We start from the raw sequence: 20,716 nt of genomic DNA, 5'->3' as shown, positions 1-20,716 counted from the left end.
GTGGTTTAATTTTCACTGCTGAAAGTCCAAATACTGAAGAGAAAATCTATTGATGCGCAGCTCCACAATTCCCAAACCAAGCAAGCCAGTGGTGACGATGGCGAGGAACAAAACTTCACCAATTGACGAAAGTGAAGGAAAAAAAACCTCGAGAAAAACCAGGCTCAGCTGTGCACAACCATTTCTTCTCTGACCATTCCACTGGAAAGATTCCACTGATCAAACAATATATGGCACAATTCTAACTCAACTACATTGTTTGTCTGGCTTATTACATAAATGTTTGCCAAGTAAATCCATTAATGACATCCAATATTGATTTGAGTTAAATTATGTTATTTGACCATAGTAACACCCCAAGTGACCAGCAGTCTGGATCCAGAAGTTGCTCAGACTTTTGTTTCAGTATGTTGATGTAATTCCAACTGAAATGGAATATTGGGTAGGGGGCAGGGCTTTTTTTGCACATCATTCTCTCATAGTAAACTAATAGTACAAGGGACGTGGTTAAGAATGTCCAAAGCCATCAAACTGACATCAACAGAGAAGCACCACCACTCCAAAATCGGAAACAAATGGACTTCAAGATTAAAGATTACCAAAACAATTTTTTTAGTGGATTATCTTGCATGAATTAATTGCTCACTTAAAGAATACCAATGTGCGCTAGATTTGATTTTCACTCTGTAATGTGATGGGACGCTGACAAGGAGGTGCGGATCCAAATGCAGGGTTTATTAGGAGAATGGTCAGGCAAGCATTCCTGATTCATCCAGAGTCATGTTCAATAAACAGGCGGATGGTCGAAAGGCAGGCAGCAAACAGGAATAAAGTGTTAATGTGTGTGTGCTGTTTATAAAGTCTATCTAATCAGTTCATGAGCAGCTCCCTGCCGTGTATGTGTGTAATCTACCGAATGAGGAACAGGTGCGTGTGAGTGGTGCATGACAAGATATGTAGTTCAGATGGCAGATTTGTAGTTCTTCAGCGATCTGCACAGGCTGGATCGCTGGTGACCATGACAGACACAAATCTTTAAAAAATAAAATCTTTACAAATATTTTCTCATTGAGGACCGGGTCACTTCCATTGATTGCTTAACCTAAATTTTTAGTAAGTGATTATTTAAGATCATGTGCTATAAGTGTGCTATATGTTTTTTTTAATGTTGAGCCTGGTGGATTAGTAACCTTCTTACCTGTCAAACTCGAGCATTGCCCTCAAGAAAGCAACCTCAGATCGAACATTCACCCTCGACGAGTCCTCCCGGGAGAAAATCTTCTTCTTTTTTTTGCGTTCAACTCACCAGCACCACCAGCGCTGCACACTCAGCTCAGCACAGTGAAATCAAACAGCAGCTCCCTCCAATGAAAGCAAATGAGCAAAACCCATGGGCTGACTGCTATCAGATCAGAGCAAACGGCGCTGTGCTCGCCTCTCACATCGCAAAACTCTCTGAAGATCCTGCCGCAGCAATTAAGAGGAGATGATGCTTAATAATGCATACTCTTAGCATCACTGTAATCCTTTCAAATGTGAAGTGCGAGCACACACACACACACACACATGCAGAGACAAGCAATGTTTTTTTAATGCACAGAACAGGAAACTAATACATGCATATGTGAGTGATCCATTATTTGGGGGTGGATCGCTGAGGAGGCATAAGCTCAGCATGCATTCAAATGCTCCTGATTGGGCTGCATCACAAAGTTCCCGCTGCAGTAGAAACAGAAACTAAGTGTAATCTCCTGCGAGCAAACTTCAGCATTCAAAGGGCTTCTTATCTCCCGAAGAGAGCACACACTTCCAACTGTGCGAAAAACACAACCCATGTAACCTGCCTCCGCGAGAGTCTGGCTCAGGCTCTTCAGCAGCTCAGGTTTAGTAGCTTTATTCAATCCACAGACATCAGGCTAAAGCTAATATGTGTGAAGGTACTTTTTTGAAGTGAAATTATTTTCTTGCATACCAGACTGGAAGGTTGATGACGTTTTTTTTGCTTTGATCTGTTGAAACATCATTCAAAATGCAACTCATACATACATTTACTTGAACTCATGTCTTCTGTGATCAACATGTTTTATCCTTCTGAATGTTGAACTTCAGAAGAAAATGAAACACTCGCTGTACTTACAGACTTTATTTCTTTGGTCTAATGAAGGGCCTGGAGTTTACTGAAGTGTTGCTTTTTTGAGATATAAAGTCAAAACTGTGTTAGTAGTTGAAAGTTTTGCCAAAAATGTTTTTTTTTTTAAATATATATCTGCAGTTTTTTAAGAATTGACATTTTGTTGCCTATTAAATTCAAACACTTATAAATATCATGATGACACATTATTTAAAGGACACCTATGATGAAAATCATCTTTTGGAAGCTGTTTGGACAGAACTGTGTGTTTGGATAGTGTGTCCACGGTCATGTTGGGGTGATAGAAACATATTAAGTCTTTTTTTAACTTCCAGATGTTAAAATAGGGTCCAAATCCCTCCCGTTTTGAGACCCACCGCAACATGATGTAGGAGTGTGGTTTTCCCGCACACCAAATTGATTGACAGACGCGTATTAACATGTACACGCGTATAATCATATCAACAAGATAGGATTTGCACAAAGTGACTGGGATTAAAAGATCTGTTCAGCACTCTGTGATCATCAGTCATCATCAAATGTAATAATGAATGAGTTTTACAGGTTTAAAATGTTTTAAAACAGTGCATGTTTGTAATGAATTACAGCGATTTTACCGTCTTTATCACCACAGCTGCATGTCAGTACTGTTGTAAAAGAAGACGTTTCAATCCCAGTTTGTGGATGTTAAATCAGCAGTAGATATTGAAGTGTATCCTATCACATTTGCTTGCAAAAATAGTGCAAAACTAAACGTGCGCGCTGTGTGTGACGAGATTGTGACTCATCGTTGCAACTCCACAACAAATACATCAAATAATCATTGGTAAATTTTTTACTGTTGTAATTCTCACAAACGTTACGTGAGATCCGCTTCCTTCATGTCTGTCACTGTGCTGTTTATCTACGCAGCCGAGGCATAGATTGAGGCACACTCTGACAGCCACGTGGGAACGGTGGGCGGGGAGAACTAGCATTAAAGGCACAGGCAACAAAAACAGCTACATTGTGTTCTAAGCAGAAAATTCTAAACTTCTGAAAGGTATAATAAATAATCTGATGAGTGCTTTGAGCTGAAACTTTATAGACACTCTCTGTAAATACAAAAAAGGGTAAAATAGGTGCCCTTTAATAGAAATAAATAAGCCCTGAAGCAACTTTGTAAAGATTTTAGTCATTAAAATGCAAAAAATACTCTACAGTTGGTCAAGCTGCTTTTTATTGTAATGCATGAAATGTCTGCAAAAAGTCTTAGAGTTTTTGTCTCTTTTGTTCTAATCAAGAAGCCTTTTCTAGACAAGTAAAAATATGGTTGTCATAGAAATGGAAATAAAAAAAGATATAAGTCGTCTTAAGTTGGTAATTATTTTACTTGCCTCATTGTCAGATCATTTAGCTTACTTTAAGGACAAACTCACTTCACTTATTTCTGAAAACAAAACAAAGAAAATGCTTTTTGATTTAAGAACTGTTAGATATTTGCACTAAAAACGAGGGGGAAAACGCTTAAACACACTTTTGCTCAGCAATTACATTTGAACTTAAAATGCATCTAAACATACTGTAAGCGAATTCAACGTTTTTGTTAAAATATGAAAATATAAAATCGTCATATCAGATGTTTTGATAACACGTAACAATAACAGTAAATGAATTACTTTATTGTAAACTAATGATGAGTTAATGCATGTGCTAATCATGAACTAACTTAAACTACAACATGAGTCACAATAGTTCATGTGTGAATAACGGCTACCTTAATTACTTGTTAGAACATGATTGTTTGTTAATTAATGTATAATTTACCACATTAGTTTATGCTTAATTTAACCATCATGAACTCATGACATGTTAATGTATATTTATATCATGACTTTACTTGGAGGGGTACGTTATCATTAACCCATTCTTAACTACTCATGAACTCCTTATGCACGTCTGTCTGGTGTGTTTACACTGATTAACAATAGAAAAGTGTTCTGTCAACATCAACAGTGTAAACACAGGAGTTAATGAGTAGTTAAGGATGAGTTAATGATGATGTGCCTCTCCAAGTAAAGTCATGACATAGTTATACATTAACAGCTCATGAGTTCATGTTGGTTACATTTCGCTTAAACCTCAATGTTAATTAATACATTAATTAACAATCATGTACTAACAAGTAATTAAGGTAGCCGTTATTCACACTTGAACCCTTGTGACTCATGTTGTAGTTAAAGTTTGTTCATGATTAGCGCATGCATTAACTCATCATTAGTCCATAATCGAGTAATGTTTAGTTTACATATTAATCCATCATTATTCATGTACTGTTATTGTAAAGTGTTGCCGATGTTACATTTGAAAGCTTTTCCCCATTTTCTTTATTTGTCATTGACTCTTTTGTCTTTGCTCTTCTAGCTGGTGGACAAAGAGCTGTGGCTCAGATATAGATGTGGCAACATGCTCTCTGCCAGTATGCAGGTGGCCAACTACCCCGTGGCTGATGGCCGCTGGCATCACGTCTCTCTGGAGGTCAACGGCACAACCCTTCGACTCACCATTGATTCCAGTCACACCAATTCAGTGGTCCTGCCTCAGCCCTGCAGACTCAGTCACCCCGGCGGGGCCTTGGTGCTGGCCAGCTCTAATCCCAACACAGATGCAGAGCGCCTGGGCTTCACAGGCTGTTTGGAGAGCGTACACTTCAATGGAGAGGCGCTGAGACGACAGGAGGGGATGACAGGAGCTGGAGCGCAGGCTGGCAAACTCTTCGGGATCTACCAGTGCTGCTCTGATGTGGAGATCTGTGCCAGTAATCCTTGTGAGAATGGAGGCATTTGTGCTGAGAATTCCACTGGAGGTGAGAAAACACTGTTACTCTTAAGGGCAAATATTTGCATTCATGTGTTTTTATGCACATTTTGGGATAGCACATGATAAACTATGCCTAATGGAAACACCTAGTGCCCATAAAAACCTAAGATGTGCATATTAAATGTATGCACTCAATTGACATGAACATTCAGAATAACTATGATGAAAATAAGAAGAACACCATCACAAATGTACATTTTAAGGCAAAATGTTTAGCCCTCCTGTAAAATTTGTATTATTTTCCAAAACATTTTTCAAACTCTGTTTAAAGGAGAGATTTTTTTCAACACATTTTATTAAACATGATAGTTTTAAAAACAAATTTCTACACTTTAAAAAAAAATCCTGGTTGCCCTACATTTTTAAGCTGAATCAAATGAACCTTATGGGCCCTATCATACACCAGGCGCAATGTGGCGCAAGGCGCGACGCAATCATTGTTTGCTAGTTTCAGATTAGCGCAAGAGTCGTTTTGACGTTTTGCGCCACGCTGTTTAAATAGCAAATGCATTTGCGCTCATACGTGCGCCCATAGGCGTTCTGATCTAAAAAAAAAAAAGGAGGCGTGTTGAGGCGCATTGCTGGCGCATTGCTATTTTGAGAAACTTTAATAGACTGTGCTATAGACCAGAACAAAGCCGGCCTATTGTCCAGCGCAGAGCGCGTTAGTTATGCGCCTCGCCTACACATTGCTTAATACAAACAGGATGTACAGCAATACGCAAATATCTTTACAAATGAAAACGAATTTGAATATTAAGGATATATATAGGATATAATAAGGATATAAATAGGATATACATATAAAGGATTAAAATATTACAAAACATATTATTTTCTAGCCTACATAAATATAAAAAACATACTTTCATGCCTTCTTCATCTCGGGGGGCTTTTTCAGTTTGTAACACTTTGCTTTTGTATAATGTTATCATTATTTGCAGTATTATTCATTATATGCATATTTATATTTGTTTTATTAAAAACAAGCTTAGATTTTCCCACCTGTCAGGTTTTAGACCATATGGAGCACAGCATGTGTATTAGGATATAACTCAGTTTTTTTAACACACTTCGTTATTATTGTTTATTTATTTGTTTGCTGGAAATTAGAACTGAATTTAGAAATAGTTTTGAAACAAATATTCACGCTTAACAAACTAAATTAATTATTTATAGGCTAATGGATGTCTGTGCATACAAGAAGTTTCCCTATCCACGAGAGTGAAAGCAAAAGTAAACAATGAGGAGGCTCATCTCTCATTCTCACGCTCTATTTAAGATGTTCTGTTTAACTGTTTTCTCTCTAGTGAAGGGTTCAGTTTTTACACTTACAAAGTCCGTCATGTAAATAGCAAATGCGCTATGGCGCGACGCAACTGAGTCTTAAAGGGAATGGGAGATGTGACTCTGATTGGTTTATTCTCAAAACACACCTATAACTCATTAAGAAAATAAGCTCAACCCTTTTAGACCATGCGCCACGGCGCAAAGTGGATTTTTCTGTCCTTATATTAGCAAAAGTGGATTCTGACACGACCTTAATGCGTTTGCGCCCTGCGCTTTGCACTTTGTGCATGGATCGTCAAAATAAAGCCCTATGAGTCCATTGAACTTATTTTATGTTGAACTGACTTAAAACAGCTCGCGTAACTAATAAAATTAAGTTGGAACATAATTAACTTGGATTAATAAGTTACAATGAACTAAAAACATATGCTGTCATGACTAATTGATCATATTTTTTACAGTGTAATAACTACCTAATTATGTCTCAGTCTTTATGACAGTACAAATTATCTTACCAGTTATTTTGCAAGATACTAGTATTACTAGTATATCAGCTTAAAGTGGTACTTCAAAGGCATAACTAGGTAAAGCAGGTTATTACAACAGTGGTTTCTTAAGTAGCCAATTGAAAATAACAATTTCTTACGATGGATAATAATTCATTCATTCATTTAACTTCGTCTTAGTCTCTTTATTTTGTCAGGGGTCACCACAGCGGAATGAACTGAAATTTATCCAGCATATATTTTATGCAGCGGATGCCCTTCCAACCACAACCCAGTACTGGGAAACACCCATTCACACTCATTCAAACATATACACTACTGACAATTTAGCTTTTTAAATTCACCTATAGCGCATGTCCATGGGAAACCGGATCATCTGGAGGGAACCCACCCGAACATGGGGAGAACATGCAAACTCAACACAGAAATGCCAACTGGCCCAGCAGGGACTCAAACCAACGACCTGCTTGCCATGAGGCGACAATGCTAACCACTTAGCCACTGTGTCACCCTGTGGCTAATTATATTGACCCTAAACATCTATATCAGGCAAATATCAGGCATTCACACCAACACAAGATAACATGACAGCATTTGTATCTTAATATGTTGTAAAAAGAAAAGAAAAGAAAAGAAAAGAGAAAAAATATATAGCTACAGCGGTTTCCTGTGGCTGCAGTAACTACAGTTCCCAGGAAGTGACAATTTTGTTGTCTTAAACACATGGAATCGAAGCATTGGTTTATTCGAAAGTTATTAATTCAGTATTTTGGGTTTTAATACAATAAGATGTGCAACTCTGAATGGAAACAAATAACTATTTACATTCAATTACAAATTTCAATCTTGCATTACAAAAGGTTTTTAGCTGAATTTAAAGTCTGATCTCATGAGGAAACGTAACTATCTTATGTTTTGTCAGTTTAGTGGCTAATTCGTACGAGTTCGTATGAGTTCAGTTGTACAAAAATGTCTGATTTTAAAGGAAGTATGGCACCCAACCCCACCCCTAAACCCAACAGTCATTGGGGATAGGCAAATCATACTAATCTGTATAAATGTGATTGTACAAATTTATACGAAATAGCCACTAAATCAAAAAGTTACATATTTCCGTGAGATCGTGTTGAGAATTTGTGGTCCATTGTGATTCATAAAATGCATCAATAGTTACCTGCATTCAAAAAAATAAATAAAAATATGCTTTCATTAATGTTGTTTTGCCTGTATTTTACTCTATGATTGGTGGAAAAGAATGACTTGCATTTTATGAATCGGCATTTATTACAAAAAAAAAAAACAACAACTTGATTTTCTACTGAATTAAAAATTTGCTGTTATATACTGTATATTCAACCTCATGCCATCTAAAACGTTTTTTTTTTTTTTTTTTTTTTTTTTTTTTTGGGTAATTTATCCATTCATCAAATTGGTTAGGGTCAACAAGCAGGACGTTTTAGGAGTATTCAAGCAACAGTACACAGAAACATAAATGACTCTATAGGAAGATAATAATCTCTCCAGTATCTCCATTCACGAGGTCTCCCAATGCCCCAGTGTCAGTCTACACTTTGATCTCAGCACAGAGAAGCTATGAAAGACTCATTATTATCTTGACCATTACTCTGTCAGAAGGAAAAGATCATTTTTTTTTTACATCTATTCCCCAGGGTTTCACTGCAGCTGTCCGTCAATGTACTATGGACCTCACTGTCAGTTCATCCACCTGCCGGACGATCCTTGCTCATCCAAGCCATGTGCCGATGGTTTATGTATGCCAAATAATCAAGGGTACATCTGCAACTGCTCCACACAAATAGCTGGAAACAGGTGAGGCTCACACAGCGGGGCTCTTGAAACCACACATGCGTATTATGTCCTTGGTGAAGGCATTGGGAAGTCTGGCTAATTTGCATGAGAATTAATACTTGTTTATTCAGTCTCTTCATCTCTTTTATGAACCCCTGCCCACACTGGTGATATGTAGTATGTGCCACTCGCCTCTGTGTGCCTTTGAGTTAACAATTTAAAACATCATTGATTGTCCTTAGTGGCATATAACGTCACAGCTTGAGCATTAGTCATGGAGTGAGAATTTCAGTTAACGGACGTCCTTCTGTGTGTGTCATTGTGTGCGTTAAAGCATATTATGATACTGGTTACTGACATCAATGTGTATGTAGAACACTTTAATAAGGAAATAATGTTAAAAATGCAATGATTCATACTGGAATTGTTAACTTATAGGATTAGTTCAGCTTAAAATGAAAAATCTGTCATCAGTAGCCATGTTTCCATCCAATGATGCAAATTAAACTTATGGCAAAACAGGAATGTCTTGAAAACATTTGCGAATAAATCACCATTTCCATCCAATGAGTCAAGGAGAACAAAATCATCACTTCCTGATGGCATCAAATATCAAAAAGAGAAATGGAATTTGCTGCAGTAGGAGAGGTCACTGTAGTCCTTTTGTTTTAATATAATAATAATAATAATAATAATAATAATAATAATAATAATAATAAGATATAATAATAATAATATTAAAAAGAAGAAGAAGAAGACAAAGAAGAAGAAGAATACAATAAATTACATGCACATCAGAAAATGAAGACGAAACTCAATGAACACAGTTATAACTGGATTTTGGAGGCACGAGACCACTCTTTGAGAGCCCAGCCACTCTTGAAAATTCTCGAAAATTGTCATTGCTTCTTTCTCATATGCTGCATTTGAAAATGTTGCGACCTTTTCATACACTGAAATATACCTGCTATTTTCCTCCATTTTTGTTATCACATGATCTGCTAAAATCAAATCACACATTTTTTTGATGTGCATGCTGGATTTTTTTCAGTAATTGTGCACATTTTTTTACCTGATAAAAAGTTTATCCAACTCAGCTGTTGTTAAGCTAAGTTAAACTCAGCTAAGTTTTTTATGCACATATTCATAATCAACTTGAGGTTTCCTTTAAAGGAGGACACCTATGACGAAAATTAGTTTGAACAGAACTGTGTGTATGTACAGTCTGTCCACTGTCATGTTGGAGTGATATAAACACAAGTCTCTTTTTAAAATTTCCTAATGTTAAAATGTGTCCCAAATCCCAGTGATTTTGAGGCCCACTGCAACGTGACGTAGGAGTGCAGTTTTCCTCACCCACTGAATTGATTGACAGGTGCCATGCCTCTATAATAACATGTATTCACATGTCCACAGAACATTTTTTGCCAAATAAATTAGGATTAAAAAATTTGCTTCAACTCTCAGTGACTTTTTTATAAGTTTAAAATGTTTTTAAAACAGAGCATGTTTATAATAATGAAAGTAAAATCACTAATTCTTAACTGCTATAATTACCACGGCTGCATGGTGTCAGTAAACGCTAATATATGTTTGTGTGTGTGTACTATAAACAGCATTTGCGTGAAACTCCACCATAAATACATCAAATAAACTTACCTGGTATTTGTGACTAATGAGCTGTATTTCAACTTTATCAGTGTTTATCCCTATCACTGACTGCTGTTTATCTGATGTAATGCAGGAGAAGGAAACAAGCATGTGGGAATGGTGGGCCAGGGGAAGCAACTTATTTGCATTTAAAGCCACAGGCTACAAAAACAGCTACACTGTACTTAGACACCAAAATGGGCAGATTCTGCAGGCTATAATAAATTATCTCATGGGTATTCTGAGCTGAAACTTTACAGACACCTTCTGGAGACACCAAAGACATATCTTACATTTTGTAAAAGGGGTACAATCGGTGCCCTTTAAGCATTTTTATGCATGAAATAGGTTGATGGAAACATAGCTAATTACTTATCCTCGTGTTGTCCCAGACCTAAAAGAAATGTGTTCTTTAGATAAGATATGAATGCATTTTTAGTTTATTTTTTATTTCTGTTTCTCCTTTGAAAGTCTATTCACTCAAAAAAACATTGCCCATGAAGGCAAAAATACCCATAAAGAACTCAAATAAAAATGGATGGGTCCATATGAAGGCCAATTCTCTTTCACCTGCACTGGCTCCCTGTTTACTATCATATACAATACAAAATCCTCCTCCTAACATACAAAGGTCTTCATAACTTGGCACCTCACTATCTTTCTGATCTTCTTTTTTTGTACACTTATTTGGCAGGGCATTTAGTTGTACAGCACCCAGGTGGACTCTATTTCCAATGTTAATCTCAGATAAAAAACTTTTTTGTTTAGCATACTGTAGCTTTTAATGAATTCCTGGTTTAATATCACGTCTATTGCATTTTAATGCTTGTATTTTTATGATATGCTTGCGATAGATGTAAAGTGTCCTTGAGTGCTTTAAAAGGCACCTATAAATAAAAGGTATTATTGTTATTATTATTATTATTATTATTATCATTATTATTATATGAATGAAGCCGTTTAATTTATGTCTGAAGAGGAACGCTTGTTTTATATAAGGAGCAAGATTAATTTAGATTTGACATTGACTACTTTGTTCAGTGATCAATGGCTACATCATTTAAACTTGGTCATACAAGCTCAGTCATGCTTCAGAAGACTAAACATGCTCAGAAGACATGCTTTAAAATAAAAATGTAGTTTGGTGGAAAGACCCAGATGATGGTTTAATAACCATTTTCATACCTTAAGAAATATCCAAAAAGAATCTGATGCACTGGACAATTGGAATGGGAAATTGTTTTTCACCAATTATGATAACCCATAATTGCCATACTTGATGGCATGCTCCATTTCAACTGAAAGCTAGTTCACCTGTGCTATATGTGTTTGAGCTTAGAGAGATTAAACTAAATCTTTGTGTCTAAATCTGTCATGTGTTTTCAGTCTTTTCAGGTGCCAGACTTCATGCGCTCCAAACTCATGTCAGGATGGTTTCACCTGTTCAATGGTAGCCAACTCAGTTCACTGTGAGCGCACCACCTACCGCTCGACCTCTATTCCTTATGTGGAAATTGCTGAAATCTGCGCAGGTGTTGTTGGACTTGTCCTCCTCGTCATAGCCTTTGTGTGTTTCCGAAAACACTATGTCAGCAAAAAGAAGCACAAATCCGGCTGTGTGCAGGACTCCAATGGTTACTTCCCAACTTTACCCAAGACCATGACGAAAGAAGCAGAGATCAGCTCTCCAATGGATGGCATGCTGATAGGCTCCGTTGGTGATCTGGAAAGCAGTCCTTTCCGTTCACTCAAACTTCGGGAACAGCGGGAGCTTGGCCCTCAGGTGGGCCCTCGCCCTCAGAGGCCTCAGGGTCCTGTGATCTGCAGCGTGGCCCCAAATCTTCCTCCTCCACCCTCCACCAGCTCTGACAATGATTCCATTATGAAAAACAACTGGGAGCACGATTACGAAGGTGAGAATGGTTTTCTTTGTCATTTTTCCCAGATTCTTCAGGCTCATCAGATTCTTCACACTCTTTTCTAGCCTTTGATTAGATTTTATGGATATTTGTAGGTGTTTTACAGTAAAGGAAGCTCTAGCGCATGTCCTGTATAAGTTATTGGACTTCATCTAGGTTGAAATACAAAGATGATCCATGTACTTTTGATAAGATTGTATATAAAAAGTGTAGATCAGATGATTCAGATCGCATGTACAGGAAGGCATTAAAAGACTGTGATCACTTATGTTTTGACCATTGTGAATGTCATCTGGATGGAGAAGTCAATGAGAGGGATCCCTTTACAGACTTACAAACTGTTAGTTGTGTCTGTGACAGACTGATAACCCTTCAGATATATATTCTCTTGAAAATGCACAGTTTCTTTGTAAGAATTTTGTATTTTTCATTAGACATATCTTCATTTAACTGGGGATAAAACATTAAAACATGATGATATTTTAAAATGCTTTTTTTTTTTTAAAGGTAGAGGCTTGGTACTTTCTTTTGACATGTAATATGCTCATATATTCATTGCAGAGAGCTGTCAAATTTAGTTGAAAAATCATAAAAAAAAATGCTGGTGGTGGCTGCCAACCTTTACGTTTTAAAAAACTGATGAAGAAAGAGTTAATTTGGAATTCAGGCCCTGTTTATACTAACACGTTATCTGACATTTCACTATGTAACAATAATAAATCTGATATTTACAGTTTTTAGCTGAAGCTTTTAAGGAGTGAAACAAATAAAAAATTAAAACAGGCACAAGCACAATCTCTCATGTTTTACACTTCTCCCATCTTTTATGATGTGACTATGATGTGACTAGGTGTGTGGTCACGTGATGTGCATTTTCACCATTTTAATGTAGACAGAGAGTTGTTCAGAAACTCTAGGTGAAACGCTAGTGTGGACGCAGATTGTTTTCATTCTAAAACACCGTTTTAAAACTAAAACGTGTTAGTGTAAACGGGGCCTTAGTCACATCATAAAAGATGGGAGAAGTGTAAAACACGACAGATTGTGCTTGTGTCTGTAGAGGTCAGTGGAAATTCATGTTTAATTTAATCTCTTTGCTGAAGAACTGAGTTTTTTAATTGTTTATTTGTTTCACTCCTTAAAAGCTTTGGCTAAAAACTGTAAATATCAGATTTATAATTGTTACATAGTCAAATGTCAGATAAGACTAAAGATTAAGGCATTTTAAAATGATTAAAAAATGAACTATCAATAATTTGACTAAAATTAAGAAGTGTTGACATTGATAACCTCATACAAGATGTTTCTGGCACTTCTGACACTGTGTTGATGTGAAAGTGTGATAGTGGATCATTGTAAACTGTAATAACTGTCATAAACAGTGCATTAAACTGTCACGTCCCACTCACTTATAGTGGAAAGCTGAGGGTGAAAATGTATTAGTTTCACATAACATTGGATGTGTTTGGTTTCATAAGTAAAGTCATATAGCAGTGAGAGGAATTCACAATATATCTGTACCACAGGTAACTGGTTGAGATTTTTGATTTATCCGTCAATACTGGATATACTGTACATTGATTGCATCTATGACATTTTCATGTGTGCATTGTTCAAAGATTTGGGGTCAATGTCTTTTCTTTATTAAAAAAAGAAAATATGGTAACACGTTATAATAACTATGAACAATTCACACTATGAACCATTTAATAAGCGTTAGCGAATAGGGAACTCACTATCTGTTAAGAATTACTCTACATTAATACACGGTAGTAAGCAGTTTATAAGTGCAGCTACAAATGCTGTATTCTTCACTTATAGGTACATTTATAATGTGTTTAATAATTGTGTTTTCATACTTTAAGAATTCATTTTTCATTACAAAATTAAGTTTATTTACAAACCAGTTATTTAAGAATAGTTGGTGTTTTTTAAGATCATTCAGAATGTGTAAATAAAGGATCAATAAACTATTGAAATCAACATTTCTACATCTTATTATTCAGATATATAGTAATGGTAACTATGTAAGTACATAATCCGATATTTAATTTAGTCATGGAAAATCAATCAGTCACAAATTATGAAAGCACAATTATTAAGCACATAATAAATGTGCTTATTAGTGAGGAATACAGCATTTGTAGCTGCAGTTATAAACTGCTTACAAGCGTCTTTTAATGTAGAGTCAATGCTTAACAAATAATGAATTAACTATTTGCTAATGCTTCATAAATAATTAATAGTGTGTAGTTGTTAAACCATTTTAGTTAGATTTTTACACATCTCCTTTCTCCAACGTTAGGCCAAATTTGAGTAAAGTATAGACAAACTCAGCCATTGGATTAAAAATTATCAGTTAAATCATTATAATAATCTAATTATTATTTAAGAAAACAAAACATTTATAGTTAGTTTTGTCCATAAATTTGGGTTAAAAATCCATTTTATTACTGATATTATTACTTTTTTTTATAGCACAATGGTATGTATTTTTACAGACTTTCTTAGGGTGCTTTCACACCTAGACTTTTGTTACGCAACCTGTCTTGTTTCCCAGTTAGCGCGGTTTGTTTGGCATATGTGAAAGCAGCAATTGCGCTTGGATCAAATCAATCAATTCAATCTGTCCGAGATCGCCTGAATGAGGTGGTCTCAGCTCAATTGATATGAACTCTGGAGCGGATCGATTGTAGTGAGAAAGCAAAACGATCCGAGCCCGGCTATATCACAGTGTATTAGGGATATGTAATAGGCATATATGCAGCTATATGAAGAAAGAATTATGAGTAGGGCGAGATGTCATTCCTACCAGTAAATGTGCGTTTCATGTCAAATACGACAGTGAAAGCATGCTAAACTATTAACGAGAGCCGTTTATCCGTTAAGAAAACTGACCGAACTGCAGTCTTGGTTTATCTGTTATTTCTCTCTATAATGTAAAGGCTATAATGCATAATTCTATCCAAGGGCTATGTATAAGAAAGTCTTACCTCTGATTTATATTTGGTGACGACGTCTGTGGGTGTCACCATTCAAAATTAAAGCGCAGCTTTCCGCTTATGTCTTGTTGCTCATCGTCATAAATTAAAATAAGGACGCGGGACTCTGCAAAATAAACCATGAAACTCTGACCAATGTGAGGAGAGTTAACTCGCACGTGACTTGTTTTAGCTATTTTGCTCTGTTTAGAAACTTCGCCATTTGAAAGCGAACCGCACCAAGTATAAAGTGCAACATTGTAACAATTTTAATGTCTGTTTCGGAACAAAACAGGTGTGAAAGCACCCTTAGATTGCAGATATGAATTACATACTAATATTAATATAAAATGAGTAATATTAGTATTTCAAAATACTAAGTTTATAATACTAATACAGTTTTTAGAGTGTATTTTGATTAAATATCTGTAGCCTTAGTGAGCCTTTCTAAAAAAAAAAATAACTTTACAAAATACTGTTGACAGGGCATTTGCTGCGTAAAGCATATGCTGGAATAGTTGATGGTTTATTCCGCTGTGGTGACCTCTGAAATAGAGTCCAAGCTGGAGTAAAATGAATGAATGAATGAATACTACTGACCCCAAACCTTTTGAATAACATAAAACATATTGAAACTGCACTAACTAAAAATATGTACAGAACAAATGTTGTCCGACAAGCCTCATCTACTATAGCCAAACTAATGAGCCCTTACTTAAAAAGAACTAATCATTTTTCAACATTTCTCATTCACAGTGTATCCAGCTGACCCTGACTACTATGGACGACCAGCCGTTCAAGAGTTCCCTCAATTTGACATTGTGGAAAGCACCTACTCCAATACTTCCACCGAGTCGCGCAGAAACTCACGCTTCGGAGGTTTTCCATTCCCCCTGGACCGCACCGACCGCCGAGCTCCATTACCCCCATGTTACAGCAATCAAAATCTCGATGACTTCTTAGGGCCTGACGGGCTGCCGCTGCCTCGCTCTCAGTGCCCTAATGAGTACACTGCCATAAGCTACTACCCTACCCAGCACGCTCGAAGCCTGGACAATGTCTCCAGCGGCTATAAGAGACTCAGTGTCCGTCTGAGCGTAGCACAGCCTTCCTATGCGGACAGCACACGGTCTGGATCCACTAGAAGGACGTCTCGCAGTTATGCTGGCTCAGATATGGTGGAGAGCGACTACGGCAGCTGCGAGGAGGTCATGTTTTAGCCAGACGAAAGAGGATCAAAGGTCCCATATGAGAGGGGTTACGAAAGGGAAGGTCATCGTACTTATAGTATATGAAGCTCAATGGCTGAAAGCCGCAGAAGCACTATCAGTATTATTAGTCACTTTCAGGGAAAAAGTAGATATGGCTGTGTGGAATGCAAGTTTCCTTGCTGTTTCTCGCCTTTATGAGCCTGTAGAATTAATGCATGGCGGTAAAAAAAAAAGTCTACAGTGTGGTTGTAAATGACGTTGTTTTTGTGTAGAGATCATGCGTCCATGTTTGGTGTTGCGCGGTTGCGCTAACATTTTTGGCGAGAAAAATAGCTGAATAAGAATAATCTTGAATAAGGATGAGTTAAAGGGTTTGTTTAACACAAAAAAATAAGATTATGTTGTCATTTAGTCACTTACAGTATGTTTTAAATCAATAATGCCTTTGCTCATTTATCTGGAACACTTTTGTATCTATAAAAACAGATATTTCTATTTAGGGTAACCAGATGCTACATTTCCCCCCTCAGCGACAGTTCTGTATTTTAAATGCGGTTATTTCCTAACTAATTTCGAGAGGGGCACGTGCCTATGATTGATCATGGCTGGTCCCGCATCAGCTTCACATATTGCGCCAATCAGATGAATACTAACTCACTATAAATAGAGATTTTTTCAACTACAGTAATCTTTGTCTTGAAGAATCCCCCCTTTCACCCATACTCCTTCCCCCTTTCCTGATAGGGCGGCTCATTGATTAGCACTGTTGCCTCACAGCAAGAACGCCATTGGTTTGAGCCCTAACCTGCTCGCAAGGGTTTTCCTGGTTTCCTCCCACCGTCCAAAGACACAAAATATAAGTAAATAGACTAATCCAAAGTGGCATCATAGACAAACTCTTAGCCAGTTATATCTCTTAGCTATTCCTAACACGTTTACAAGCAAGGGAGTTTTCGAGACCTACTCGAGCTCAAACTCCCCTCTCGATCTTCAAACGGAAGGGAGCCCCGGGCTCGAGGATATTCTCTCCCGGGACAGCATGCCAAACACGCTTTATTATCAGTCATCAGCTAAGTGAGAACTATTGCTTTTTTCTTTAGTGATCTGACAAATTATGAAAAAATAATAATGTTTGTTTCACATATGTGACTCTAGACCACAAAATCAGTCTGATGTTGCATATATATTTTTGTTATAACGACAAATATGGTGTAAATATTTTTTTTTTTGCCCAAAATCATTAGAATATTAACTAAAGATCATCTTCCATGAAGATATTTTGTACATTTTCAACTGTAAATATATAAAAACTATTTTTTGTTCAGCAATATGCATTCCTAAACACTTCAATTAGACAACTTTAAAGGCAATTCTCACTATTTAGATTTTTTGTCAACCTCAGATTCCAGATTTTCAAATACTTGTAGCTCAACTAAATATTGTCATATCCTATCCTAAGTATAAATCATTAAAACGTTTATTTATTGCCAAAATATGACACTTGTGGATGGTTTTGAGGTCCATGGTCACATTTACATTTTTGTCATGCAAAAAATAACCCATTCAGTGGTAGCCAGCAATCATGGTCACACTATTTCTGTTTTTCCCCTTCACCCAAAACTCTAATTTAGATATTTATAAAGAGATCAAAACATAAATCCATATCATATTCACATAGTTATATACAGTATATGATGTACAGGTTTAATTGAGGCTTTTATTCTCATATAAACATTTATTTTTGATCTCTTTATTAACATTTTGAAGTGCAGGAGTTTTGTCTGAAGAGACAAAAATCTCTAAAAATTGACAAAAAAATACCTTAATTTGTGTTCATGAAGATGATGAAAGTCTTACAGGTTTGAAGCAACATCATAGCGATTAAATGATGACAACATTTCTTTTTTTTTTTTGGATGAACTAACCCAATAATTACATTAGTTAACATCAACCACTTAATAAATTCTGCAGGAAACACAATGTTAAACAAAGCAGTCACAACTTATTTTCTTGTGTTACCCTAAAAACTATATGTTATTATTAGCACAAATGCTAAGTGACTGATTGTATTGCTGCATGTTAAAATCGCCAGCTGTGGGATGGATGGAAATTGCTGTAAACATAGCTGAGGTGTTGTTCTTCCATCATATATGTATGCTCACCGAAACTAATGTGCTATGAAATTTGAATGGTTGTCAAAAGTGCCATATGGTGTATCATATTTAGCGATGCAGGATATCTAGAAACACATTTCACTCCAACCAAACAGCAGTATAGAGAGCTTACATTGATCTGTACAGTTGACTGAAGCAGAGGCTGGTTCCCTGCTGGATCAAATTTAAGCACACAATGTGAAATCTAAAATATATGTTTATGAAATATCACACATAGGTCACCCGCAAGTCTGACGTGTCATTGGTTGTTGGGTACATTTGCATACTTTTGTACTGTTCTGTTAAGATGTGAACGAATCGCTGTGCTTGGTGAATTTTAAATGTGTCATTTTAAATGTGAACTTGTGCTGGCTTTAGCTTTTACTGCAGATGTTATGCAGTTTTAGATGTATTCAGTGATCAAAGGCGATCAAAATCAAGCCGTAAGAAATCCCTGTGCAGTTTTTACAGATCAATTATGCTTCTTGACAAACTGTCATAATGCTTACTAATCACGAAAAAGATCAAAAATGCTGCCCAAGTATGACAGAAATTGGACTGATTGAAGAATATTATATGTGTGTGTGAGTGTGTGTGTGTGTGTGTGTGTGTGTGTGTGTACATCATAAACAACAGCTGCATTTTATATTCTTAAAGCGCTTCTGTCTTTGATCTGTATTCATAGCAGTGAGGTGACACTTTTATTTTATTATTATACATATAAATATATATTTTAGAATTTATGAATAGGGATTTCCACAATCTTATTTGATGCAAAGTTGAGCTGAATGCGAGTGAGTTTGGAGATTTGTTTAGCAGATTGATGCATGTGTCATCAGATTATATTGCATGTGCTCGATGAAAACTGAAACGCCCGTCCTTCATAGACTTCTACTTTATTGTAGTGTTTAGTCTGTAGTGTTTCGAATGCCGTGATACAGTGTTGATGTACATATTAATGGCAGCTGTTGCAAGTTTTGGTTTCGATCTGCCGGTTGTTTGTTTAGTGGGTGTGGTTAGTACGAATGTCAATTTTTTTTTTGTATTATGAAATTTCAATGTAGGATTCCTCTGTGAGTGAATCTTTGTTGTCTTTGTCATTTCCCTGTAGAAAATACTATGAAATAAATACTATTAAATAAAATTATGTTTAATATATATAATGTGTTGCATTTGGGTTGATCAAATGTTTGATTATGGATTCAAAATTATTACATTTGGGGTCAGAATTTATTATAATTTTGAAAGAAATGATTATCCTTTATTCAGTGTGATCAAATGTTATATTGACAGCATTTAAAAAGTTCTAACCTATGAAACATATAACCTATAAAAACTAAAAATCTTTCTAATCATGTGATGCTTCAGATCATATCTCTCATATATCTACTGAAAGACATAAAATATTATTACTGTTGTTGTGATTGCCAGCAGGGTTTTCTCTATTGGAGATTACTGCTGAATGAACTACAACGCCCAGAACTCCCTGCCATCAACTCCTACAGCAGCTGACAATAATCTGGACACTCGCACACAGCTGCTGCTCATCTACATTGATTACAAGGACAATAAATACACCTCACCTTCCTTCACACATTGCAGAGTCTTGTTTCACTACTGAACATTACAAAGCGGTTTCCCAGGTTTGTTTTTGATCCTAGCCTTGTTCCTCGTTCTGATTCACTGCTGCCTAGTCTGACCTCTTGCCTGCATACTGACCATATCTTTTGGATTTTCCTTGTGATACCGTTTTGTTCCTGTTTTTGGTCCTGTACGACCTTGATTCTAATAAACTGCATTTGCGTCCGCAAGTCTTTTCTCAGCGTCTGCTGCAATACAACTTTATTGTAAAATCATACTAACAGTTTCATATTACTATTATTATGTCACAATAATACACGTGAAATCATTTTTTTCACTCAATAACTATAAATTTACACACATTTACCCAAGTAAATAAATAGACTCAATGATGGGCTAAAAAGCTGCAGATTTCTGCGTGCGCAGATGTCATGTGGGCCTAGCTATGATCACCATAATAGTGTTATGGTCACCAGTGTTGCCCTTGCAGGCTACTGGAGAACCCTCCAACCCAGGCTCAATAATGATACGTACACCTATATTAATTTTTGGAGATGACAAAGTACATCCCAGAAGGGAACTTTTTTTTGCAGTTTTTGTTTTCGAGGCTCTTTCAGATCTCAAGT

General features: G+C 36.4%; 1 protein-coding gene across 2 annotated transcripts in view; it reads left to right on the top strand.

Moving 5' to 3' along the window:
- Positions 1-19,672, top strand: part of fat2 (FAT atypical cadherin 2) — a 78,621-nt gene extending 58,949 nt beyond the window's left edge. Inside the window, exons 21-24 of one of the 2 annotated variants that reach the window (XM_056471894.1) lie at positions 4,535-4,976; positions 8,457-8,616; positions 11,641-12,158; positions 15,902-19,672. In XM_056471894.1, the coding sequence (XP_056327869.1) occupies positions 4,535-4,976; positions 8,457-8,616; positions 11,641-12,158; positions 15,902-16,365 (1,584 nt within the window). In that variant the 3' untranslated portion in view covers positions 16,366-19,672. Of the gene's footprint in view, positions 1-4,534; positions 4,977-8,456; positions 8,617-11,631; positions 12,159-15,901 lie in introns of both variants that reach the window. The other variant, XM_056471893.1, reaches the window with a different exon arrangement.
- Positions 19,673-20,716: the final 1,044 nt, after the last annotated feature.

The sequence above is a fragment of the Danio aesculapii genome, chromosome 14 (assembly GCF_903798145.1).
Source record: "Danio aesculapii chromosome 14, fDanAes4.1, whole genome shotgun sequence".
In the NCBI taxonomy this organism is placed as follows: domain Eukaryota; kingdom Metazoa; phylum Chordata; class Actinopteri; order Cypriniformes; family Danionidae; genus Danio; species Danio aesculapii.
This window is presented reverse-complemented; position numbering and strand designations above follow the sequence as displayed.